This window comes from Hypomesus nipponensis, chromosome 6, assembly GCF_054491055.1.
Source record: "Hypomesus nipponensis isolate SF chromosome 6, ASM5449105v1, whole genome shotgun sequence".
NCBI classification, from domain to species: domain Eukaryota; kingdom Metazoa; phylum Chordata; class Actinopteri; order Osmeriformes; family Osmeridae; genus Hypomesus; species Hypomesus nipponensis.
Genome location: NC_140366.1, coordinates 5,003,013 through 5,029,717, shown reverse-complemented (window position 1 = coordinate 5,029,717; position 26,705 = coordinate 5,003,013). Strand labels below are relative to the sequence as shown.

Below are 26,705 nucleotides of genomic sequence, written 5' to 3'. Positions count from 1 at the left end.
AGCCAACATGATGGGTAATGTGTTGTGTTGTAGCATCATCTAGCGGTCAATATTGTAACATTAACTTGATATCGACCTCAGAAAAATTACTGAATTACATCTGTTAATATGCTTAGAAATGCAGAGAAATGCTTAGAAATGCCTACATAGCAGGGGCGATTCTAGGATCAGACCTTTAGGGGTGCTCAGCCCCCAATGAGAATGTGACATGAATACAGTGCCTTGCAAAAGTGCTAAACCACCTTGCTAATATAAATCCCTAATATAACTGGATAACAATTTATACATTTATGTATTATTATGCAAAATATTGAATGAATGAAAAAAACTAAGGATATCCATTTCTTCATGAATTACCAGCATTAAATTTGATTAAACAATATATATATATATATATATATATATATATATATATATATATATTTATTTATTTATTTATTTTATTATTATAATGTTTAGGGGTGCTGAGATGAAATTGCTTGAGCACCCCTAAAAAGGGTCTAAAATCGTCACTGCTACATAGCCTGAGTAGTTTGCTGCCATCCTGTCAAAGAAGCTGAACAAATTACATTAATGGCTACATTTTATTCATTTGGCTTACGCTTTTATCCAAAGCGACGTAGCCTACATGGGCGTCTCAAGGAAAGGTCTGTAGCCTATGCGCTACCCATATCTCATAGGCGCGGGGAACAACAATAAATAATACCACCGTGCTGTGCTGTCTCAAATGCTTAAATACAGGCTAGCGCAAAAATAACATCTTGATTACAGTCTCCAGCTGATTGAAGTATTGAAGACCGGCTCCAAATTCTAGCCTATATGCTAATGCAAAAATAATCGACAGCATCATATCTGGAGAGAGTGTGAATATTTGATTGGAAACGTTTTGTTTCCTATTCTATATTTTACATATTATTAATCTATGATTTACACAAAACGACAAGCATACCTATGGGGCATAGTGCAGCAGATCAAAGATCAGAAATGCATATTTGAACAGTGTTCAAAGTATAGACACAAGGAAATGTTTGTGTGTGAGATGGAAAGTTGAGTGGTCTTGGGCTAACAGAAAAGTCTGTCACCCTGTGTTTCTGTTGATAACAATGTTCCAACAGAAGCCAACCACTAGAGGAGCAGCAACCATGAGACATTCTCCTTTACTGCTGCCACCTCCAAATCTCCCATCATCCGCCAACATGGCGCTGCCATCACTGACTTCAGCTGGTGGAGAATACTGGGTGGGGCTTTGCCAGTAGTTGGGTATTTCCTCTCGGCTCAGGTTTCGTTGTCGGACTGGCATTTAAATGTGCTGCAGTGAAAGAGCCGGTGGATTCCTGTGGCCGCGCAAGAAGCTACGCAGCATACGGAATAGATGCTTTTCAACAGCGATATTACCGTTTTTCCTATTTTGATTTGATCGGTTATCTTTTATTCAGAAAGTATTCGGTGGCGTTGACCGCGTCTGTGTCCCAATGTAAGAGACGAGATCACATTCTGACAGCTTGTTACGTGCATCATTGTTTGTGGGGGATTCCTCTTCAACGTGAATGAGAATCTGGCTTCTTAGCTGTGATATGACTTTGTGCATGTGAATACTCTAAGGTCGGTGTGTTGTGGTAGTAAACTAGCTGGCTTTTTATTCGTCTGAATGCAGTGGTGTCTTGTGCGTTGCGTGGCCCTGAACAGACCTGGGAAGCTGTTCCAATGAAGGATGCATCAGAAACAATAATTGATTGAAAAGAAAAAGAATAACAACTTCCACAAAAGCAATTTCTGAAATACGCCCCCCCCCCTCAAAAAAACAAACAGGCTGTTCGCTGTCGAATCTCCATCATCATCTTCACCTTCAGCCGCCCCATAGAGATTCCCTATAGAGTATAAGGTTGTCCATTGCCCTGCACCATCATGTTTAGCTGGTTGGGTACCGATGACAGGAGGAAGAAGGATCCAGAGGTCTTTCAGACGGTCAGCGAGGGACTCAAGAAGCTCTACAAGACCAAACTGTTGCCGCTCGAGGAGCACTACAAATTCCACGAGTTCCACTCGCCCGCCCTCGAGGATGCAGACTTTGACAACAAACCAATGGTCCTACTCGTGGGCCAGTATTCCACCGGGAAGACCAGCTTCATACGGTAGGCCACTTTTGTTGCTGTTTTCAGGGCAGAGTTATGCCTTACGACAGTGTTACAGACCGTGTCAGGTCCCGTACCTCTGATTTACAGCATATAGTCGACAACAAATAACCCGTACATTTTGCCATAATAGGCTTTTAATTCAAATATTTATATTTACATTAATATCTAGACTGTGGGGGAAGACTGTCATAATGGAGCACAAGACAAACCCTCCAGCAGGGATTTGAGAACCATCAAGTCAAAGATAAACATGTGAGCTTTTGGCAACCCAAAGCCATACATCAAGTTGTAGTTCAAATAACATGTGAAAACCATAGGATGGGCTGTTCTCAGATGTGTCGAGTTAAGAGTTTACGATGACATTGAGCAAGACAGCTTTGCTCTCTGCTCAAAAGTGGAGAAATACACTGATGGAGTAGTACCCCAGACATGTGTGTTGTAAAAATGTCTGTGAATGCTAAACTTTATTACATGTAAGCAAGGTGAAATACTGAGTGGTCAGGTCTGTATTTGTCGAGTTCAGAGCTAGTCATGCAAAAGGACATGGATGTATACAGACTGTTGGGATAAGGATAAGAGAGACAGATGGGATCTCAGAACACCCAGATTGAACCCAGGCTTTCTGGGCCCTACTCTGTTCTCTAAGCTAAAGTGTTTGCGGCAGCTGTACCATTTTAGGGTTAGGCCACACTTGGACAGTCACATGCCACCTCGATTGTTTAGCCTTTCCATACGCACGGCACCACACACTTGAGCTATTTCCCAATCTGACAGACTACAGAGGCCCGGGTGACAGGAGAGAGAGGGAGAAAGAGAAACGTAGGAGAGAGAATGACAACCTACTGCTGGTTGCTAAGGGTGTGGACCCACCCTCACATCACACAGGGAGGGATGCGTTGGGGGCTGGGGGGGGGGGGTTGTCGATGGGGGGGCAGTTCAGAATTCCAGAAATGTCTCTGTGAGGTCGACATTTTGACAGCTAGGTGCTGAATATGAGTGATCTGCGATAAGTGGCAGAAGAGGGTCGACTGCAGACGACAGATCCTGTTTCGCGTGCATTGACAACTCTGATCGTCTGCTCTCGCCTTGCTGTTGCAGCTGGAGAAAGCTGAAACATGATCATAACCCAGCCATTACTGCATCATAACTCTTGAATATTTGACACAAATGCTCTGCATGTGTCTGTGTCAAATGCCTTGAAAGTTTCCGTAAACTTCTAGGGACACAACCCAAGCTGAATCAGGCGACCGTTCTCTCTTGGATAGCCAATCTCTACTGTCAAAGTAAAAAAAGTGGGTTGAACATGAAGGGAATTAGAGGAATGGGTGAACAGCAGGTCGTGGAGGAAAGAGGCTGGGGATAGGACTGGAGGACAAGTTTTGGGAAAGGCCTGGAGGAAAGTATGGGGATATGACTAGAGGACAGAGGCTGGAGATAGGACTGGAGAGCAGAGGCTGGAGATACGACTGTAGGAAAGAGGCTGAGGATAGGACTGGAGGAAAGAGGCTGGGGATAGGATTGGAGGACAGGTTTTGGGAAAGGCCTGGAGAACAGAGGTTGGAGATAGGATTGGAGGAAAGAGACTGGGCCGTCACAATGAGGGAGTAAGACAAGGACATGCATGGGTGTGTCTTCGAGAAATGGTCCTTCCCTGTCTCATCTATTTTTGTTGTCTCGCGCTGTCGCACACACCCAAGCAATCTTTTGTTATTCTACATTTTCTCTTTCAAACACTCAGGTCATTCTTTATTATCGGTAAAGTGCGGTGCGGTAATAGACAAAACACAGGCGGTTTTCTCCTCATTAATCCCACTCTCCTCTCATCCTGCTATCTTGGCAGACAGGGGCAGACAGGGGGAAATAACATTATGCAATGCAAGTATCCCAAGCAATACTCAAACCCACAGTACTACCAGGAACTGCCCTCCCTGCTCACAGTAGGTGTGTAGAAAGATGTTCTGGAGAGCAGCTGAAAGAGATAAGATTCTGTCAACCTGTAAGGGATCTGGCAGTGTCTTTGTCAAGTTTCACGCACACACAACACACAGTCGGACGTTCTGCACGAGATAACAGTGAGTCAGGAATCTCTATTTACATGGAGTAGTGTCAATGTTGATGAGTTCAAGATGTCACCTTGTGCCCTGGCTTCATAATTCACAGTTATGTTTTCACATTTTTCATTTCAGAAAAGGTGTCAGATCCTGATTTAGAGAAACATAGGTGAAGCCTGGTCAGGTGTTATCTTGGCCGAGACCACACAGTCGGAAGGATAGACTGTAGTCCCATCACTATGGTTACACCCTCTGAGAAGTCCCTTTGGAAAACGCTTAGCGTCTCATTTTCCTGCTGATACAGAACCAAACGGGACAGGGAGAAAACACACAAACGACCCACACGCACACACACGTTGAAGAGATGGGGGAACATTCTGGGCCTTGGGTCTGGGTTATGATTACACTCTTAAATTGCATTGCAAGAATCAATCACCTCCATGCTCTTTATTCCCCTTAGTTTAGGCCTAACTCTTCTCTCATCCTGTCAGATATCTCCCAGGTCGTACATCTCTCCTCTCTCCTCAGATACCTCCCAGGTCTATTTCCTTTCCTCTCTCCTCAGATACCTCCCAGGTCTATCTCCTTTCCTATCTTCTCAAATGCCTCCTAGGTCTAAATCCCCTCCTCTCTCCCCAGATACATCCTAGGTCTAACTCCTCTTGTCTCAAATCTCCTCAGATACCTCCTAGATGTAACTCCTCTCCTCTTTCCTCAGATACCTCCTAGTTGTAACTCCTTTCCTCTCTCCTGAGATACATCCTAGTTGTAACACCTCTCCCTTTTCTCCTCAGATACCTCCTGGAGCAGGACTTCCCAGGGATGCGCATCGGTCCAGAGCCCACTACCGACTCCTTCATCGCAGTCATGCATGGAGACGTAGAGGGGCTGGTCCCTGGCAACGCTCTGGTTGTCGACCCAAAGAAACCCTTCAGGAAGCTCAATGCCTTTGGTAACGCCTTCCTCAACAGGTGAGCTGAGTGCTGTATGGTTTTCCTTCAGGACGTTTTACCGTCTTACCTTATTTTGTCCTACCCGATGTTGCCTTGTTGTAACTGCTGAAGTCAAGAATGCAGCATTCAGGAAATGAGTTGGGTTTGTCTTCCTACTTGTTGTTCTCTGTCTCCAAAAAACCTGTTTGGAACTACTAGTGCTCTTGCATAATTTCAATCAGATTCTGAACACCAGTCAGTTTAGAATCCAAAGCCAAGCTTGTGTGGTCTGTGATTGATGATGGCTGGATGAGGCTGTCTTATGAAACACAACCACACGTTGAAAAAACTTGGTTCGGGGAGGAAAACATAGATAGGGAGAGAGAGGGGGCCACACTTGTGCATGTGTGAGGGTGTGTCTGTGGTTTTGAGATAGAAATCAGATAGCTTGTGTGTGCGTGTGCATGAGAGGGAGAAAAGGTCTCCTACCAGTATATCAGTCAACCATGCATGTTAATATGACAGTATGACCTCATGGTAGATAGGGGAGGTGGGGATGGAAGGGGGATGGGGGGGGGGGGGGGGGGGGGTTGTTAGCTGACCATCGTCCACATTCCTCTCCTGATTGAGCTTCTACTCCTGGCCCAGGCTGCCCCATATTCTGTCAACATGAGCACTGGGTCTTATGATATGAGGTGGTCTTGTTTAACTACCCTTATGGATACCAAATGTCCTTTGGGTTAGGGGTTATGGGTCAGGGGTTAGTGGTTAGAGATAACACCATTTTGATTGGAATCGAATGGTCGGGCCCCACTAGGATGGAAAAACAAACGTGTGTGTGTGAGAGGTAATCGCCCTCCGTGTCTCTGAGCCTGATACCATAAGTCTCTGTGGGAGACTTTGAGAATGAAGGGCCTGTGATGGTTCCTCCAGCTGTCCTCAGAAGGAGAGAGGGAAGGAGCAAATCCCTGCAGACGTAAAGAGATTTACACAATCATCTCTGTAGGAGAAACAACGACGGTCAAAACGGGAGTTGTTTATTGAAATTCATGTTTTCCAGGCACAGGTTGAGCGTGTCTTGAGCTTCTTTCAAAGGCAACACGGTTTTTGTAATGGGCCAAGAGCTGCATCTTTTACTATTAGACTGAACTGGTGTTTTGAGGTTTATGGGTTGTGTTTCCTTTTGAGCTAGGAATAAGAGAGGATATAAATGTTTCGGTTAGGGGAAAACTGTTAAATTGCAGTTTGTCTAGCCAAAGAGCCATGAATGAGGCTCCGTGATGTTTCCAGCTGGGCTAATGCCGTGCTGTTATGTGCTTAACAGGGAAAAGGGCGACCTGGTTGTGTTACTGTTTCAAACTCACAAGAATCTACAGGAGCTTGTATTCTATTCATGACTGGCACAGGACAGATAGAGAGTAAGATAGAAGGGTTGTATAAACTGCTCTTCAGTTCTCCAACCAGCCAAATACTCATACACCCAATCGGCCAAATGACCACTACAGACAGCCAGATAGCCAACAAGCCAGCTGATCAATTACTCATTCAGTCAGCTGATAAATCTGTCACTCAGCCACCAACCATATGACCCTCCAACCAGTCGGTCAGTCAACAAGTCAAACAGCCAGTGAACCAACATGCCAGTCAACCAATGATGTGCCTGAACCTTTTTCCAAACTATAATACTGTGTATATGTGTGTGTGTGTACGTGTGTGTGTCCAGGTTTGTGTGTGCACAGCTGCCTAACCCAGTGCTGGAGAGCATCAGTGTGATCGACACTCCTGGGATTCTGTCTGGCGAGAAACAGAGGATCAGCAGAGGTAAAAACACCCCCACACACCCCCCCCACCCGCCCCCCCCCAGGACCAGCCAAGCACCCCATCTTGTTTTCTCACTTTGGTTATGTTAGGGTTGAGGCCATTTGGTCGTATTGTGGGTACTTTTGCGTTGTCTTGATGCACGGCTTTGATTGCCATCTCCGACACCTTCCGCCCCAAATTAGCACCCACCCACACGTGCGTGTACACAAACACACACACACACACGCTGCAGACGTAGAGCAGTGTTTTGAGGCTTCATCCTTTACTTTGACTGACCCTTCAGATTTACAGGGACAATACCATCTCAGAGCAGAGCGGAGCCCCGTCTGCATTCTCTCCTGATCAAACTGTGTTGACAGACACACACAGATTTGATAGGATATTTGAGACCCTGTGTATCTCTGTGTGTTTTGAGCATTTCTACTTGACCTACAAGCGCTTCGGTTCGAAAAATAACACGTAAATATGTCTTCAGTTCAATACATTTAGTGAAATTAATTTAGTGAAAGAAAAAAATGATCTCAGCTGTCGAGTGTGTCTTTTTAGATTTGTGTGTTGGGAGTGTGGGTTCTGGATGATAAAGCTATGTGTGTGTGTGTGTGTGTGTGTGTGTGTTCCCTGTGGAATTCCTGTTCACAGCGAAAACATTGTCAACACATCAAATGAATTTCTGATTGAAAGTCTCTCTCTTCTTTCACTGAAAGGCTTTCAATATACTCCATGTCTGATGTTTTCGTGTTGGCTCGAATTGTTTTGGTTTGACAAGAGCAAGTTTTATCTTCTTCTTCAGATTTAGTTCAGCTTGGAAGGAATTGGAAAAGAGGGGGTTGTCTTGAACAACTTGGCTTTGATTATGACCAGAATACAACATCAGTCGGTGCCTTCTGGGAAGCATGTACTGTACTGTGCAGCTTAGCTGTGTTTGGAGATATATCAAGATTCCCTTGATGTCAGTTGTCTATCAGAGGTCTGTGTGCTCAAAGCCACCATACTGTCTGTCAGGTTACTTCAGATGTCTGTGTGGATGTTTCCATGCAATTAAAGCAGTTTGTAGTGTTTCTGTAGTAGATGCCAGTGGGCCATGTGCTGCTGTGTGTTTTTGTCCCTGGTAGTTACTTCATTTCACATTTGCTAGACACCAGTTAGCCCATAGTAATCACCCTGATCCATGGTGTCAGCACTTTCCTTTGGGGAGTGTGTGTGCGTGTGTGTGTTTGTGTTTATGTGTGTGTGTGTGTGTGTGTGTGTGTGTGTGCGTGTGTGTTTGTGTGAAAGGAGTCAGAGAGGGTGAACTAGCTGGGCTGAAGGATTATGAGGCAGACAAGGGGGAGGAAGCAGAGAGAGAGAGAGAGAGAGAGAGAGAGAGACCATTCACACACAGCTCTGTTTGGGCTGTCTTTGCATCCGAGTCTTGGGTTGTTCAGCCAAATGTTTAGAAGAAGCATTTTGTTTAATTTGTTTATTTGCCAGGAGTGTTCGGGAGAAACAGCAGTCATGAACATGCTGACTGAGCTCATCTATGGTGCAGTACTTCTCTTTTTCCCTGGGTTAGTTATTTTTATGAAATTGAATGCTCATCACGGTGGATACAACGCTGCAGTATTACAGACCTTCTGTTGCCCTACTCATGAAGAGCCACTGAATCAATATGACTTCATGAATTACTATTATAAAATGTTTTTTTTTTATATTATAGTTTTCTCTACTGTAGCTACTGTACTGTTAAACACTTTGCCTTTTGAGATTGTGGGAGAGTCAAAGGTTAGAAAACCATAACAGTGTCTGTGTGTGTGTGTGTGTGTGTGTGTGTGTGTGTGTGTTTGTGTGTACTGCAGTGCATTAGTATGTGGCCATTAGCAGCCGTCATTATTTTGTGCAGCCTCTTTCCTCAACCTCCCCCTCAGGCCTTGTGGCCTTATTAGCTGCTTCCTGTTCCTCTTAGCCCGTGGGGCTAAAGAGGCCTGTGTCTCGCCCCTGGGGGTGTGACTCGTAGACCCTGATCCGCAGCTGTGGACTTAGAAAACTAGCTAGAAACAGCTAGAAAAACTCTATGAGCCTCTCACTGTCTGTTTCTCTCTCTCTTTTCTGTGTTTCTCACTCTCTCTGCTAGCGATGGCTCTCTCTTTGTCTCTGCACTGCACTGCATGCTGGGTCATCCTGATTCACTCACATGCTCCCCTCGTTCCCTGGGTCAGACAGTCGTGGGCGACTCATTAGCAAGTGTTTGTGACAGACAGATATAGCTGTCCTAATGAGAGCCTCTTAAGAGGCAGCGCAGCTCTGCACGGGGCGAGCTCGATCACACTCACATTCTACACTCTGGTGGTACAACCTCTAATATCACACACGGGGCCGGCTTACCGTATGTGCAGACACACACACACACACACTTGAAAATAAGGATCTAGGTCCCACTCTGATGCTCATCTTCAAGTTTATCGTAACAGAAAGAACTTTGGTGTACCTACAATATCAAAACACAGCTAACAAGTGAAGAAGACAGCTGTTAATGCTATCATGCTACTTCTACTGCTATTACTATTGCTGCTAACAAGTCAATTATAAATCGAAGCCTTAGTGTTTATATAGATATATATATATGTTTGGACAACTTGCTTACTTTTTATTTAATTTCAATGGTGAACAGTATTATTCCATGTGCTTCTGCCCTGGACTGTCACTAAAACGAACCTGTAACCTAGGTTTGATATTCTGATATTTGCGATTTTTTTGATGTTTTTCAAACTGTGCATATTTCTGCCCAAATGTGAGATAGGGTGGCGACAGCACACGGAACTCCCCTAACTAACATTATACAACCTGGTGTCACTTTGTCTGGTCTCTCTCTTAATTAAGACCACATCACTCTCAAAAACAGCACTGGGCTAAAAGGAAAGAAAGAATAATAGGTAAAGAAACATTAGGCGCGTTCATCTTGACAAACTAATACATTTCACCTTCAGGTTTGATGGCACATTGCTCCTATAATGTGACACCTCTGTCTGACTGTATTATAGTACGGTCATTGTATTCAGAACTGATCCAAACGATGTATTCTATGGGCTACGTATCATGGATGTGATTGTTCAGTACAGGGTTTGGCTTGTAGGGCGAGAGAGAGATAGAGCGAGGCTGAAAAAGAAAACGAGAGAGATGGAGAGAGCCTGGATGTTTGGTGGGCCATGAAAGTAGCAGTTATTTCAGTGTTCAGACTGTAGTGTTAGAAGATGTTGGTTGGCTGCAGTTTTCATCTTTTATATTCAGTCTTAACCTGACTTGTCGGATGGTTTGTTACACATAACCAATCAGGGAAGTTGTCCTGGGAAACTGGAAAAAGGGAGCAAACCTTGCAGCTTGGAATGATGGACTCGCGTGGTCTTGATCTTGCGAATCCAGCTCTTCCAAGGTCAATTCAGTTCTGTTGTAGACTGAAACTTGAAGGACATCCTCAATACAAATCATCAATGATCAAAGCTGTGCCTGTTTTACCTGCTTTGATTTGATAACTTTCTTTTATTGTGGACTACTGTGCTTAAGCGCCTGCGTTACTATGTCAACCAGTATTACAGTGTAACCCTCTCAATTCCTGGAAGTGTGAAACACAAGAGGTGACAAGAGCACTATGTCACGCACACACATGCACAGGCACACAGAGAGCGCAGTGGAAGATAAATGCGAGTAGGTCTAGGCCCTGGCTGTTTGTCTTGCTGGCTTTGTGTCCAACCCAATGGCAGTTGACAGACTAATTTAGTACACATACCAGAGCAGGCAGAATGCCCTTGGTGTGACTTGGGGAAGAACAGTCCCACGCTGTTCAGTTGATGGAGTCACAGAATGGAGGGAACGTTAACAGCAAATGAGAGAAACTTTCTTCCAGGCTGTTTAGCAGTGTGCCGAGCAATAGAGCTCTTTGCTAATCTTACTTTCATTGTTCTTTCCGAGACATGAGACAATTGAATTCCATACGTATAGAGGGAACTCCATAAACTGAAGGAATGGACTTAGTATTACAAAGACAACAAGACTGTCATGGCTAGCAAAAGTTTAATCATTGTCAGTTATTATTAGTAAAGTAGATAAAATACATTTCTTAATTCAACTACTAAACGTACGAAATAAGAGAAGAAATTCAAAGTAAATAACCATTTTAAAGCCTTTTTTGTGACTGCCATGTTTGAGTCTGTCATGTTTGAGGTAATTTATTAAAAGTAGTATTATTTGATACCAAAAGGTTACCAGCAGTCAAGGGGATAGTTGGTAATAGTTGGCCTATTACAGAAACGTTGCTGAAGTAAAGGGAATGATTGCTGCTTCTGGTGTTGTTGACACCCCACATGAACTGCAGTGTGCAAACTTCTCGGCGCAGCTGTGTTTATGGTGAATTACAGTGTTTGTTTGTGTGTGTGTGTGTGTGTGTGTGCGTCTGTGTGGACGTGTACGTGTGTGTACATGTGTTTGTGTGCATGTGTGTGTGGGCTTGTAGATGTGTGCAAACCCTGTCATCTCTCTGTGCGAAGACTGGCTGTTTGTTTCCCCTCACACTCCCACTCTGCAGACCTATAGTCGATGCACCTGGGGCACAGCCAGTCTAAATATGACCCATAGTCTTGCACCACAGTGCTTGACCACAGGCTGATACACAAGAAACTGTATAGACCCATAGTATTCCAGAGAACTGTTATGGGAGTTATTGTAAACCATAAGTGGTCACTAACAGACGAGACCACACCTCTCATCAAACGTCACTTCATGTCCATTTCATTCCACTGAAACAATGCGCACATTTTCATGTTCATCCTGTTGTGTGTGTGTGTGTGTGTGTGTGCATCTCCATCTCTCTCCTTGTCTCCAGTGGCGACTGAAGAGGGGGCTGGCTATAGCTGGCTGCATAGATGCCCGTATGGAGGTATTGTGGAGAAAGGACCCCTTGCAAAAACCCTTAACTCCTGCAGAGTTAACCCAGCGGCATCATTAGCCTGCCTATGCAGCTGGGCCATAGAGATCGCGTAGAGCACATTTTGTGTTATATTATATCTCAGTGGTCCTCGCCAAAGCCAGACACATGGAAAGTTTTGTGATGTTGTCCTATTAACTTAACATACTGTATGTCCCAATGGCTTACGGAGGCCAAACTACTGTACATCCTAATTTCAGCCAAGCACACCTATGTATCAGGTACATAGGAAGCTTTTGACAGGGTAGGAGCCATTTTTATGGAGTTGTCTTTCAGTCCAGCAGATGTTTCATGTAAAACTGTGTTTCATCTGTCTGTGATGTTTCCCTATTTACATGTTCCTTGATTAGAGCTACTTCCAGCAATTGAAAAAAGGTTACTGGGTAGATTAGCTTTGTCCTGAACAGTTTGAGTCTCCAGTGACGCCATTGGCCCAGCTCTCCGTACATACAGCTCTTAGCCACACTCTCAAGTCCTCTGCTGAGCCCAGGATGATGATGGGTTTCCCTGTCATCCGCTATCCCCTTGCTAACGCCTAGTGCACACTACTGCAAATTTGACCAGAACATCTGTTAGAGAGCTACGTTTTTGGAGAGGGCAGGCATTCTTCCGAACATTGCGGCTTCACGTCATGTGATGCTACCAGAGCTCCAGACAAATCCTTTTTATTAGGATTCTTTTTAAAATCTTTATTATTACTATCATGGTGAACCTTCCTCACATGATTGCAACCGCCATGACTATTAAATCCTTGCAAAGGAATTGTATTCCAACTCGCCAAACGGCAACAAGCATAACACACATACATTTTTTACATTTACATTTTAGTCCTTTTGGAGACACTCTTATCCAGAGCGACTTTCAGTAAGTACAGGGACATTCCCCCGAGGCAAGTTGGGTGAAATGCCTTGCCCAAGGACACAACGTCATTTGGCACAGCCGGGAATCAAACTGGCAACCTTCAGATTACTAGGCCGATTCCCTAACCGCTCAGCCACCTGACTCCCTATACACACACAGCAACAGTGTGCACTAGGCGAAATATTTCAGGGCCTAAATCTACTCCTGAGGGCTTTACTGGGAGCTTTCCCCACACAATATAAAGAAACATATGTGTATATTAACCCTCTATGTCCTTCATCGCACCTAATTGTATGATATCTCCTGTAACACAACACATGATTTTGAACTTTCACAGAATAGACATTTGAGTTGGAGTATTCATTTAGCAGACGCTTTTTCCAAAAGCGACAAACAAGTAGTGAAAGTATTGCAGATAATCAAAGACTATAATTGTACAATTTTAACAGTACATGAATGTTTAGTGCCCACGAACGGTCTGTAGAAATGTCTGAGGAATAATGATCTGGGATATCATTCTTGTTTGTAAAGCAGGTGTGCAACTGTGCCTGGACAATCCTCAAGAAAGCTTCTGTAATGCTCCTGTGGTTAAAGATCATGGATTTGGCTTGTGTGCATTTATCTGTTTCCATCCTATGTGCAACATGGGATCTCTCCTGGGAACATGGCTGACTGACTCATTCTAGACCTGGGTGGAGATCCCAGTTCCGGCTTTAAATCCTGTGCTGCTGATTTGAAAGATTAACATTCTAATACCATCTAACCAACCTTGCTACTGTTATTGTTCTTGCAGTTCAACATTGAAATGCACCTCAACTGCTTAATATCGTTCTCCCAATAGTCATGTCTGACTACTGTTTTCAGGCTACAGTAATAACTCCATTAGGGAAGGAGAGTGGAGAGAAGTAGAGGATTAGGTTCCCACTCTCTTCTCGGGGAATGTCTCTTCTGCCAGGCTAGGAGAGTGCTAACAGTGGGTGTCTTTAATGGGTCTATCTTGTAGGACTGTGTTGATGTATGGTATAGCACAAGGGAGAGAGAGGATGGGTATCTGTATATCTTTGTATAGGCTGTTCAGGATTGAATCGTGCATGTCGTTTCGAATGCCGTAATTGTCACTGACCCAGTGGAACCTCATCTCTGATATGAACTCCCTCTTTCCCCCTGTCTTTTCTTCCGCTTCTTTCCTTCCGTCTTTGTGACCCTTTCTTTACCTCTCCCCTAACCCCCCCCACACACACACACACGCGCACACGCTCCTCGGGTCATCCCACTGTTCTGCCAGGCTATGATTTTGCAGCGGTTCTGGAGTGGTTTGCCGAGCGCGTGGACCGCATCATCCTGCTGTTTGACGCCCACAAGCTGGACATATCCGACGAGTTCTCGGAGGTGATCAAGGCTCTGAAGAACCACGAGGACAAGATCCGGGTGGTCCTGAACAAGGCCGACCAGATTGAGACCCAGCAGCTGATGAGGGTCTATGGAGCGCTGATGTGGTCGCTGGGAAAGATCGTTAATACGCCCGAGGTTTGTACAAAACTGGGCCAGCTAGGTCTAGGAGTTGACACTTAGATCCTTGCTCGCATTCTTTTTAATAATGTTCCAAACAGTGGATTTAGGCAAGTCTAAGGTTTGGCCAATGGCATAATTCTGGTCTTCATGATGGCAAACAGCAACAACATACTCTTGAGGTTATCTAATGCCTGGAATGAAGACTAGATGCTGAAAGCTTTCTTATACTGTTCCTACGCTTAAGTAGCTATTCATAAATCAGAGAGTTTGGGAAAATCAAAAAGAAAACCCGATGAAGGGCACTGTTCATCCAATTGGCTGCATATATTATTTTTGAGCCCAACGGAGATAAATAAAAATGGTATTTAACCTACACAGCCCTGGTATATAGGTCTGCAATCTACAGGACTTCCTTTTCAATAACCCCTGATCTAGACTGACCAGAAAAATAAACCATTTCCTCTGCCAAATGTTACAATGTTGCTATGAACTTAAGAAACGTATAAATGTGTCTCATAACCATTTGAATGTGTAAGCACTCATAAGGTCATGTGATAGGTCGATATATGTTCTTTACTGTTTATAAAGGGGGCAGCAGCATGAAAACAGACAAGACAATAAATACATCTAATAAACCCAAAACAAAACCCTACATTACACTGCAGTACAACACAAAGTGTTACTGTGTCCTCCAGGTGATCCGAGTCTACATCGGATCGTTCTGGTCCCACCCTCTGCTAATCCCAGATAACAGGAAGCTGTTCGAGGCGGAAGAGCAGGACTTGTTCAAGGACATCCAGTCTCTGCCACGCAATGCCGCGCTGCGCAAACTCAACGACCTCATCAAGAGGGCCCGTCTCGCCAAGGTGAGAGCCCAAACATATCGGTATTACAGGGAAAGAACCCCCCACACACACACACACACACACACACACACACACCCACACACACGTACACCAAATCTCCTTTACCAGGTCCTTGCTGTGCTTTAGCCTCCACCCTGCCAGATGCATCAAACTGTTATTGATTCGTTCTGTTTGTATATCCGCAGGCAACAGACATATTTCACAAGCTAGTGTGTTCGCACTCACACAAACACATGGAAACGTTGTATGTAAATCCGCCAAAGACATTCCCATTGATATCTCGAGGCTAACGACTACAGAGATCCTCCTCTCCGTACATCCTGCGGCTATGAAAGGCCATCAGCCTCATATCTTCGGCGGTCCACTCTGCTAAATCCGTCCGTTCACAGGGAAAGGGGAGGGAAGACTACAGAGTGAAAAGACGTCGCTGTCGTTGCATTCGGAGGGTGGCTTTACATGGCGTTTGTGCATGCGTGCGTGTGGAGGAGTCTCTCGTCTATTCCCCACTTCCTTCCGATCAACATCCTGTTCTCCCCTGTTCCTGACCATACAGGAGAGTTGTACTTCTGCCCCTGTCAGCAGAGTTGGACTCTTCCACCCTCTGAAGGGAAGCCAGCCTTGAGTGTTCCACTGAAGTGTGTGTGTGTGTGTGTGTGTGGGGTGGGTGTGTGTGAGTGGGAGGGGGGGGTTACACCCGCTTGAGCCATCACAGGGAGAAATGTTTCCTCTCATCTCCGGGAATTCTGGGAAAACACTAGGAAAGGGAACCCACTTTTGCATCGGTGTAGGTAGCAGGAAAGTATGTGACGTATGTGATGACATGTTTGTGCCCTGTTTCAAAGAATTGTGAGGGATGGAGAGAAATGCTAGTATGCATTACCCACGATGCTCTATGACATATATCCTGCTGTTGGCTCCCAAGCAATGGCCTTGAATGAAGTACTGGTTTGGGGACATTTGGGGGAAGGTGCACTGACTGATCTTTTTTTTTTTCACCCCCCCCCTCCCACAAACACACATACACACACGTATACACACCCTTATCTCAGGTGCACGCCTACATCCTCAGCTCCCTGAAGAAAGAGATGCCCAGCGTGTTCGGGAAGGACAACAAGAAAAAGGAGCTGATTGGCAGCCTGGGGGAAATCTACAGCCGCATCGAAAGAGAGCACCAGATATCACCAGGAGACTTCCCCAACCTGAAGAAGATGCAGGTCAGTGATAGAGAGGAACAAAGTACTACATTTACATTTAGTCATTTAGCAGACACTCTTATGCAGAGCGACTTACAGTAAGTACAGGGACATTCCCCTGCGGAAGTAGGGTGAAGTGCCTTGCCCAAGGTCACAACATCATTTGGGATGGCCGGGAACCAGCAACCTTTTGATTAATAGCCCAAGTCCCTAAAGAGAGAAACATGGAACAGGATGAGACAGAGAGACAGAGAGACAGAGAGACAGAGAGACAGAGAGACAGATGAGAGAGTGGGATGGGAGAACAAAATATATATGGTATTTATCTTTATCAATTAAAGATAAAGATAATTTATTGACCTAGTCGACAGCTAGATGCATGCGCAACTTTCAAACTGTATCCTATCGCCCTTGGCGTCCCACCGTATACTTCAACCCTGAACCCGCCCTCCCCCTTCCTCTCTCTTCATCCACCCGCAGGACCAGCTTCAGTCGCACGACCTGAACAAGTTCCAGCCCCTAAAGACAAAGCTGCTGGACATGGTGGATGACATGCTGGCCCACGACATTGCCCAGCTCATGGTGCTCGTCCGCCAGGAGGAGACCCAGCGGCCCAACCAGTCGGTGAAAGGCGGCGCCTTTGACGGCACACTCAACGGGCCCTTCGGCCATGGCTACGGAGAGGGCGCCGGTGAGGGCATCGACGAGGCCGAATGGGTGGTGGCGCGGGACAAACCGGCCTACGACGAGATCTTCTACACACTGTCTCCCGTGAACGGGAAGGTGACAGGCGCCAACGCCAAGAGGGAGATGGTGAAGTCCAAGCTGCCCAACACGGTCCTCGGAAAGATCTGGAAGCTCGCCGATATCGACAAGGACGGGATGCTGGACGACGAGGAGTTTGCCTTAGCCAATCACCTCATCAAGGTCAAACTGGAGGGGCACGAGTTGCCCGCCGACCTTCCGTCGCACCTCGTGCCCCCCTCGAAGAGAAAAATCCCAGAGTAATCCCCCCCCCCCCCTTCCTCCCCCATCTCCATCCCACCCTCTTTCTATTTTCCATCGGGAGGAGGAATAAGAAGATAGCCGGCAGCGAGGACGAAAGGGTTGATAGGTGAAGGACCACACTTTGAGAGAGGAGAGCGGAACCTGTGGTAGTCATGTTTTGTAGTCTGTCTCAATGTGAAGGGTGTGGCCTCCTCGCCTCTCGCCTGTGTATGTTTTGTTTTGATTTTATTTTGTATTATCCGTTTGGGAAGGGGAGAAATGAGATGTTTTAGAGAATGACATCTGGACCCCCTAGTACACACACACAGACACACACAGTCATGCATGTCATGCAGTTACTTTATCTACCCCAATTGAGAAGATGGCATCAACACTAAAGGATCTCTCCGTGTCTCTATATATGGGAATGTAATTGCATTTTTGATTTCATTAGCCTGGTTTATATGATCCTTTTTTCCCTTTGGCACTTTAGACGTCAGACCTCATAGAACTAATACATATTGAAAATCTGCCTGTATACCATTGTTCCTCATATATTTGTTGTCTGCATTATCAATAAGGGTATATGTGGCATGAACTACAGTGATGTGATCTGTTCTGTCCCCAGAAAGGGGGCATGTCTAGATTACAGACTACATAACTTTTCCAGCTGTACTAGTCTTGATATTCTGCATGCATACAAATCTTCAGAATAACAGTAGATTTAATTTACAAACATTGCCCATGTAACTGCTTTGAATAATCCCAATTTGAATCTAAATGTTCCACATGGAAAGAATTAGAAGGAAATCATTTGGTTTTACACCCAAATTATTTCAAAGAGAAATTTGATATTGAATTAAAATGCATTACATGCAGTGACTTGCAGCAGCAGCCTACATTGATTGACTGTACGGAAGGTGGAAGAACGTTATGCAGCATAGCCATTGATTCATCTTCTTCAGCAACACACAAAACCACATAATACATATCCTTCCCTTCAGCCCGACCCGTTCTTTATAATAATCTACCAACCAAGTTCAAAAAGTTCCCTTATGACATTTTATTTGTCATGTTGTGTAGCACTGTTACCCTAAACTCTGCTGGGACTATACCGGTGTGGAGGTAACCATGACAACTTAACTGTCTATCCCAAATCTAAATGTGTATTGTTGTATGTAGAGACTTAGAGTGTATGTTATACCTACAGTGTTTTGCCCTTTAGCTATTACGCTTCCATGAACTTCCTGTCTTGTGTCTTAAGATGCGACTGGTAAAGACGTGAACTGACAGAGACAATGGTTGGATTTCTGATTGGAGGAAGGATACGGCACAGGCTGTGCCGTTACAGGACACATCATAGATTTAACCAACACTCAACCAGACATGACCACATTGGGCCGCTGAAAAGCGACTGTGTTATTTGTACTGTATGTATTCTCGGAAGTACTGGGTTGAACTGTGTCTGTATTTACTGAAGTCACTCTGACTGATCGGATGATGTAAAAGTCTACTGTATGTGCAATGGAAAGTCGGGATTGTTCAGATTGCCTCCCTGTGCCGATTTCACCTGTACACACACACACACACACACCACACAGATTACATTTCGGAGATGTGGTTTTATATGAGAAATGTCATCTCTTGGTAAAACCCAAAGTCAATGGCACTCACATGCACGTGAATACACACATACACACACACAGACACTCTGGATGCTCACTCTGTGATTCACCATCATTACTAAACCACCTGTACAGACTTGTAGACACGCTGGTTCTCAAACCAAGTCACAGATCTCTGCTAAAACCTTTGGATAGAAAAGCCATACCAGAGTGCTATGGGATAGGCATTGACTTGCTGTGCTCAGATTTGGGAGTGCCTAAGAAGTAGAAGGAAGGGGTGGATCTAGTGTAAACCATCTGATCACAGTAATGTCCTCTCTGTCTCTCTCTGTCAGTTTGTATGTACTATATGTATGTATGTGTGTGTATGTTAGTGAAGCGGGCTCTAAAGTTTGAGGTTACTGGATGTGGTCCTGTGTTCCTGTTGTGTGTGTGAATTACGATGGTCGAACATTCCTCATATACACTGGTTTGAAATGAAGAATTAAATAAAGACATTCACTTACTGATGTTCAGTTGGGTTATTTACTTGCGCCTGCTCACCTTGACTGAATGGGTTTCTGTCTGGCCACTAGAACGCAAAACAGAAATCGAATTTGGGGATTTCCTGTCAACAAAGCACATCATCAATCACTACCCCATTATCTGTCTGTTATCATGGACCCCACCGGCTCAGTTCCTGTTTGTTCCAACTGTCATCTTTGTCATGCCACACACACACATACACACTCTGACATCATGAGGAGTGAGGGGATGTAGACAGGGTCGCTGTGGCACCACACGTCCCCTAGTTGTCATGTAGGATGACAGTGACGGGAAGCACCCCCCCAGTCTCCGAGAGCTGCGGCCGTGACTTTCTCAACCCAATCCTCTCCCTCTCCCTCTCTCTCTCTCTCTCTCTCTCTCTGTCTCTCCCTCTCTCTCTCTCTCTCTCTCTCTCTTTCTCGCTCTCCCCCTCTCTCCCCCTCTCTCTCCCTACTTTCTTTACTTCCTACAGGAAGTGCTCTCCCCATCCCAGCTGTGCAACTCCCTGTCCCTCTCCTAGTCCAACCATCATAACACAGGTTTTTTCGTACTTGCACTTAAACAAATGCATTACATGGCTGCATCATTTTTTTTGAGAGCAACAAACATTTTGGGTGTTGGCAAGAAAATGTCACAAGTAAATTATTGTAGTTGTCACAGTTGTGCATCTACACAGCTATTGAGGTTGTTCACATTTGTAATATTATTAAACAGCCCAGGATGTCTTCTCAATTGAACAAAATCAATAGGGCAGTTTGGTTGCAAATTTCCGAGCACAAAACTAATGTACACTCAGGAGGACATACATACATTGCTGAGTCCAAAAGTTCAATATTCTTATACAATTATTACAATTGTTAGCTCTAAATGACACCTTTTACAGTAATAATATTTGGGGAATGTATTATATTATGGGGAAAGGTATTATTAGCATGGGTCTTGTTTAGGATGTTGGAATTAGAGTTCTCCTGACTGTGAGACTGATTGAAGTATGACTGGAGGGTGGAGGAGTCACAAGGCCATCCTGGGACCTGCGAGGACACCTCACATCCCGCTGCTAATTGTCTTAGCGTTACTGTGTTGTCACTTAGTGGAATATGAATGTTGTTAAAGAAGACTTCTTATAAAGGAACATTGTGACCTGGAGACCGTCACACCTCAGACACATGATATGACACGCAAGAGCACAGAGAGCACGAATATCTCAGAAGGATTTCCAAGTATCCCACCGTGATGATAGATGGTTGGCCAAAGCATCTCAACTGCAACAGTGACATTTTACACTCTTCACAATCTCAGATCTCTATGCTGTACCCTTCCAGCTTAGAAGAGATTGTAAGGCTTTGTTGCCCTCTGTAGTATGAGAGGGGAAACTGCAAGACATCAGAGGTTTGATTGCCACAAGCAGAGCAGATGTGTGTGTGTGTGTGTGTGTGATACGTTGTGAGTAACTGGTTCAGTATCAGTTGTGTCCTCTGAGTGCAGCCTATAGACCCCTGAAGGAACCGCTGGCAGAAGTGTTACAGTTTATCACGATTCAAAATCAGAATCAGAAAGGGTTTTATTCGCCATAAAAGTTTGAGCAGACAAGGAATTTACTTTGGCAAGAAGGCTCATACATTAAACATATAGGAATCCTAAAAACCTCAGTATGTGGTCTAACTATACTAAAGGGTACAAGTCCACCTAATACCAATACAAAATATAAAATAAAATATAAGTTGGGCGGTCATCCTGTGTTACTGACTGTACACAGTCTTGCTCCAGCTACTTTACACCATTAACCCCAATGCTAGCTCTCCCATAGCAGTATGTACAAAATATACAACATTGACCAAGGATTACATTTCCTTTATTATTTATACAGTATGTCAAAAGCCTTGTACCATTTATCACAGTCCCTTCTCATGCTATTAACAGGTATCTTTGTTTAAAGCAGGAAACCTAATTTCAGACATATCCTGCTTCCTGTGGACATACATTAATATACTGAATATTCTGCATTGTTACTTGTTATCTTGCTTTGAGTCAAGGAGACATTTTAGATAACATATTGCCAATCCTATTAGTCACTAAGACTTAATCACAGGGATGCACACATGTTTGGTCAAAAAAGAGAGAAGTAATTGAAGCCCTCGCCCCGTGGCAAATATCCATATACTTACATTGCCACCAACGCCCTGACAACCCTGGCCCACCCCTATATGCACATAGAGTAAAATTACATTCTGAAGATCAAAATACGCTGACACTAATTTGCAATATTCAATTTCAATTTTTATTCCGAGACATAAACTCTTATTAAATTATCTAGCACTGCTTCTGGTTTTACTCCTTCTTCCTCTTCTTCCTGGCCACCTCTAAGGGCACTAAATGTTGATGATCCTAGCCAACTCCTTCAGCTGAGTAACAGCCTGGGAATGGCCCCTCACCACAAGATCAACGGAGGACAAGGACTGTAGATTCTTAGGCTACTTTTGAGAGGTAGCTTGTTCTACTTGCCACAAGCTGTGTATGCCTTGGTCACCTTCCTAATAAAATCCATGACAGTAGGAGATTTCTTTAAGACTGCAAGGGAAGCTCGGTTTCCCCTAAAACAGGGGCACTCAATTAGAACTCAAAAGGTCCACTCACATTTCCATTCACGGAACGGACCATGGTTTATTTTTCTGGCCCTTACCTCTCCCATTGACTCCCATTCAAAATGGATTTAGGTTTAGGAGGGCACAGTGCTCGTGACCCTGAGCTTCTTTCTCCCATAGACCATAGTTTTGGGGGTCATTTTGTTCAAAGTGTCTATGCCTTGCAAGTCACCCAAACTGACGTGAAAAAAGTGGGAGGCGCCAAAAAGCACGCTGTTTGCATCCTTGTAATCAGCTGATATTCAGTCCCAAGTGATGACAAACAAAATATCAGAGGGACTGTTGAAAATGTTATCACCAGAAAAACACAGAGCACGATAAGCTAATGCCACCATCAGGGGATTCAAGTGCAACCACCCTCTCACACCACTGTCCTACTGTGTGTGTGTGTGTGTCCTTCCACACTCTCCGTCAGGCAGTATGTTCCTGTTTTCCTGCTCTCCTATCTCCTCCACCGTCCTGTGTAGACAGGAATACAGTATAAGAGGACGACAGGATGTGTGATATGGGAATAGTGTATGTGTATGGTCTTCATCAGAGGAGGGGAGTCTAGAAAGAAGGGGGAAGATGGTCTTCTTTAATAAATGGATATTCAGTCATGTAAAGTGTTGGAACTAACAATGTGGAAACGTATGTACCACACACTGTTAAGATGAAGTGGGTCATTATGCGGTGGGACTTTACTAGTGAAAGAGAGTCTTGGCTGTACATTTTTTTTCTTTTTATTCATTAACAGACAGTTTTTGGCCAAAGCACCTTTGGCTAAACACATTGTGCACATAGAAAGTAAATACTTAATTAATACTACAGTGCAACAGAAACATCCAAATTGCTTAAGTATGTGTTGGGAAAATTGAAGATGTAGCACATTTATCCTGTATAAGAATGATTCTGTGTTTAGCATTCCTTGTGTGTAGAGAGAGGCCTACCCCCAAATCTGAACTTTGGGGAACACGAGGCATATGTAAACAAGGTGACCTGGGCTGACCACTCTCTCTTACTGGAGAGGCCATAAAAGATGTCTGGCCTTATCTGTGTTGGGTGAATCATGTGGTCAAGCTTACAGGGGTCAAAAGGCACACACACTCAAACACGCACGCACACACGCGCGCCAGGTCTATGCAAGGAGCCAATGAAGAAGAGCAATGGAACATTTGCATGCCTTTGTCTTAACCAATGACTGTAAAGAGCGGTTCTGCTTAAATAGCTAGCTAGCACAACATGCTAGCGGACAAACTTTGTAGCACAATGGCGTGTGATGTTTTTGTCTCCTTGTGGGCCGGTGTTGTATCACCCGATGCATGACTCTCTGGATTGGCACCCCCTCGCGGGAGCACGCGCGATTCAAAGGCCGAATCCCAATACTCCCCCTTACCCTTACCCCTTCCCCTTCGTTTTGCGCGTTCCTGTGAGAGCTAGGCCGAATCCCAATACTCCCCCTTACCCCTTCCCCTTACCCCTTCCCCTTCGTTTTGCGCGTTCCCGTGAGAGCTAGTGGTGTCCCAATACTCTTTTTGAGCTAGGGGAAGGGCTAAGGCCGAATCCCAATACTCCCCCTTACCCCTTCCCCTTACCCCTTCCCCTTCGTTTTGCGCGTTCCCGTGAGAGCTAGTGGTGTCCCAATACTCTTTTTGAGCTAGGGGAAGGGCTAAGACTAAGGGGTATACACCCCTTAAAACCAAGTGAGGTCGGGAGCTTAGGCCGAATCCCAATACTCCCCCTTACCCCTTCCCCTTCCCCCTTCCCCTTAATTTACCCCTAGCCCTTGGCCCTCGAAACTAAGGGGTAAGGGCTACATAGCCCTAAGAAATGGGACACCACTTGGTTACAGGTACGTCATCTAGCACGTATCGATATCTCCAAAGCAAGTAGTGTTATGCACTGATTTAAACGAAATTCGCTGCTAATGGAGTTTACTTTAAACTGTAGACATGCTAGTCAAAGAAATGCGGGACTGTTGTGCAATTCAGCACTGTAATATTAGCGTACCAAACTAGCGATTTTTAGAAACGTTTCAATTAGGAAAATGGTTGCAAATATATATGTTCATGACTGCATATAACACAAAACAAGACTGTCATAATTTTTTTATCAATTAATTAAGCCGAAAATATTATATTTAGCGGACTCTCTGGATGATCTGGCCGCCATTGTTGCCGGTTGCGCAGTTTTCACATAGCCCTCGGTTTCAAGTAAGCTCCTTACCTCACTTGGTTTTAAGGGGTGTATACCCCTTAGTCTTAGCCCTTCCCCTAGCTCAAAAAGAGTATTGGGACACCACTAGCTCTCACGGGAACGCGCAAAACGAAGGGGAAGGGGTAAGGGGAAGGGGTAAGGGGGAGTATTGGGATTCGGCCTATGTAGCCCTTACCCCTTAGTTTCGAGGGCCAAGGGCTAGGGGTAAAAAAAGAGTGAAGGATTTCGTCTTGATATCGCATCCAAAAGAAGGGGAGACAGAAGTCTCACATTAAACCGTCTTTGTTGTTGAATTCAGGAGAAGGATGTCTGTTATCTGTGTAAATATCAGATGCTATTTTCAACACAAAATCCTTAAAATTCGTCATTCAAACGGTATAGTAACGAACGCGAACCAACATTCTTGCTCCACGACATCGCATTCTGAGGAAATATACCCCAGTATGATCATGATTATTGCTACACAAAATGTATTTTGTGTAGCAGGTTCAAAGTATATCACATAGCTCTTCATACTAATGTATAGGTTCAAAGGCATGCGATTTTAATGCAGTTAGCCTGTGCGTAGGGTGGGTTACTCATACAGGTCGAAAACAACAACCTTCTGATCCAGGGACCAAAGGTTTACATGCCTAGCCTACAAAAGACAAGTACTAAAAACAATGTATCAACCATGTATCAACATCAAAAGAACCATCAAATCCTTTTTAAAGATAGGAAATATTATTCTTATTGTTTGAGTCAATGAAATAAATGAAAAAATAAAACATAATAATCCCTCACCTACCATGGACTATTCTGTTTTCAGACCTGTCCACCCTATACATACACATGTATTGGTATTCAATTGATGCTATTAAATGTACATAATGCTGGCGTAGAAGGATAGAAACGTATGCGGGGGGAGAACATTTCATGGCAGGTTTTCCATTAGATGTAAGTGCAATGAACCCCCTGTTAACCCTGACTAGGACAGTGTGACATGCCTGAAACTTACTGTGGTTAATCAAACTAGTGCCCTCAGTGTACTGTAAGAATTATTTGATGCTGGGATATACAGAACAGACAATAGAGGGGGGGGGGGGGGTGCATTTTACAACAGGCTTAATGCACCCCCTGCTAACCCTGACTAGGAAAGTGTCACAGGCCTGAAACTTACTGTGCTTACTCATGCTAGTGCCCTCAGTGTACAGTAAGAATCATTTGATGCTGGGATATACAGAACAGACAATAGAGGGGGGTGCATCTCACGACAGGCTTGTTGTATTCCTTCTTGTCACGAAATGCACCCCCCGCTAACCCTGACTACGAAAGTGTCACATGCCTGAAACTTACTGTGCTTACTCATACTAGTGCCCTCAGTGTACAGTAAGAATCATTTGATTCAGGGATATACAGAACAGACAATAGAGGGGGGGTGCATCTCACAACAGGCTTAAAGCACCCCCTGCTAACCCTGACTAGGAAAGTGTTACATGCCTGAAACTTACTGTGCTTATTCATACTAGTGCCGTCAGTGTACAGTAAGAATCATTTGATGCTGGGATATACAGAACTGCCTTGACATAAAGAAGTACTTTGTGAAGATGTACCTCAATAAACATTAGTAACAAAGAAAATAACACAAAAGGAGTCACGTATTTATCATACACTAGATTGTATTGGTTATGCAACTACAACAGGACAGTGGTTTTCCTGTCAGCTCATTTGTACTGTTTCCCAAAATCAAAATACATACCAGCAGGTAATATGGGACTGCAACAGCATTGAAAATAATAAAAGGTTTATATTATTTAATTGTAATCAAAATCTTTAATTTTATAGTGTCTATTATTCACAGAGTGTGTGCATTGCACAAGATGGGGCTAGTATGAGTAAGCACAGTAAGTTTCAGGCCTGTGACACTTTCGTAGTCAGGGTTAGCGGGGGGTGCATTTCGTGACAAGAAGGAATACAACAAGCCTGTCGTGAGATGCACCCCCCCTCTATTGTCTGTTCTGTATATCCCAGCATCAAATGATTCTTACTGTACACTGAGGGCACTAGTATCAGTAAGCACAGTAAGTTTCAGGCCTGTGACACTTTCCTAGTCAGGGTTAGCAGGGGGTGCATTAAGCCTGTTGTAAAATGCACCTCCCCCCCCCCTCTATTGTCTGTTCTGTATATCCCAGCATCAAATAATTCTTACAGTACACTGAGGGCACTAGTTTGATTAACCACAGTAAGTTTCAGGCATGTCACACTGTCCTAGTCAGGGTTAACAGGGGGTTCATTGCACTTACATCTAATGGAAAACCTGCCATGAAATGTTCTCCCCCCGCATACGTTTCTATCCTTCTACGCCAGCATTATGTACATTTAATAGCATCAATTGAATACCATCTTTACTTCAGCAGCTGAAGTCG

The 26,705-nt window shown here is 44.4% G+C and overlaps 1 protein-coding gene across 1 annotated transcript; it reads left to right on the top strand.

Moving 5' to 3' along the window:
* Positions 1–1,203: 1,203 nt before the first annotated feature.
* ehd3 (EH-domain containing 3) lies at positions 1,204–19,447 on the top strand. The gene is made up of 7 exons (XM_084700401.1): positions 1,204–2,132; positions 4,981–5,157; positions 6,842–6,939; positions 14,040–14,281; positions 14,962–15,132; positions 16,182–16,346; positions 16,806–19,447. The coding sequence occupies exons 1-7, from the start codon at positions 1,906–1,908 to the stop codon at positions 17,331–17,333; spliced, it is 1,608 nt and encodes a 535-aa protein (XP_084556527.1). The 5' UTR covers positions 1,204–1,905; the 3' UTR covers positions 17,334–19,447.
* The last annotated feature ends 7,258 nt before the right edge of the window (positions 19,448–26,705 follow it).

Coding starts and splice junctions, on each gene's coding strand:
- ehd3 (XM_084700401.1), top strand. CDS start 1,906: ATGTTTAGCTGGTTGGGTACCGATGACAGGAGGAAGAAGGATCCAGAG. Junction 2,133..4,980: donor GGGAAGACCAGCTTCATACG/GTAGGCCACTTT, acceptor TTTTCTCCTCAG/ATACCTCCTGGAGCAGGACT. Junction 5,158..6,841: donor GGTAACGCCTTCCTCAACAG/GTGAGCTGAGTG, acceptor GTGTGTGTCCAG/GTTTGTGTGTGCACAGCTGC.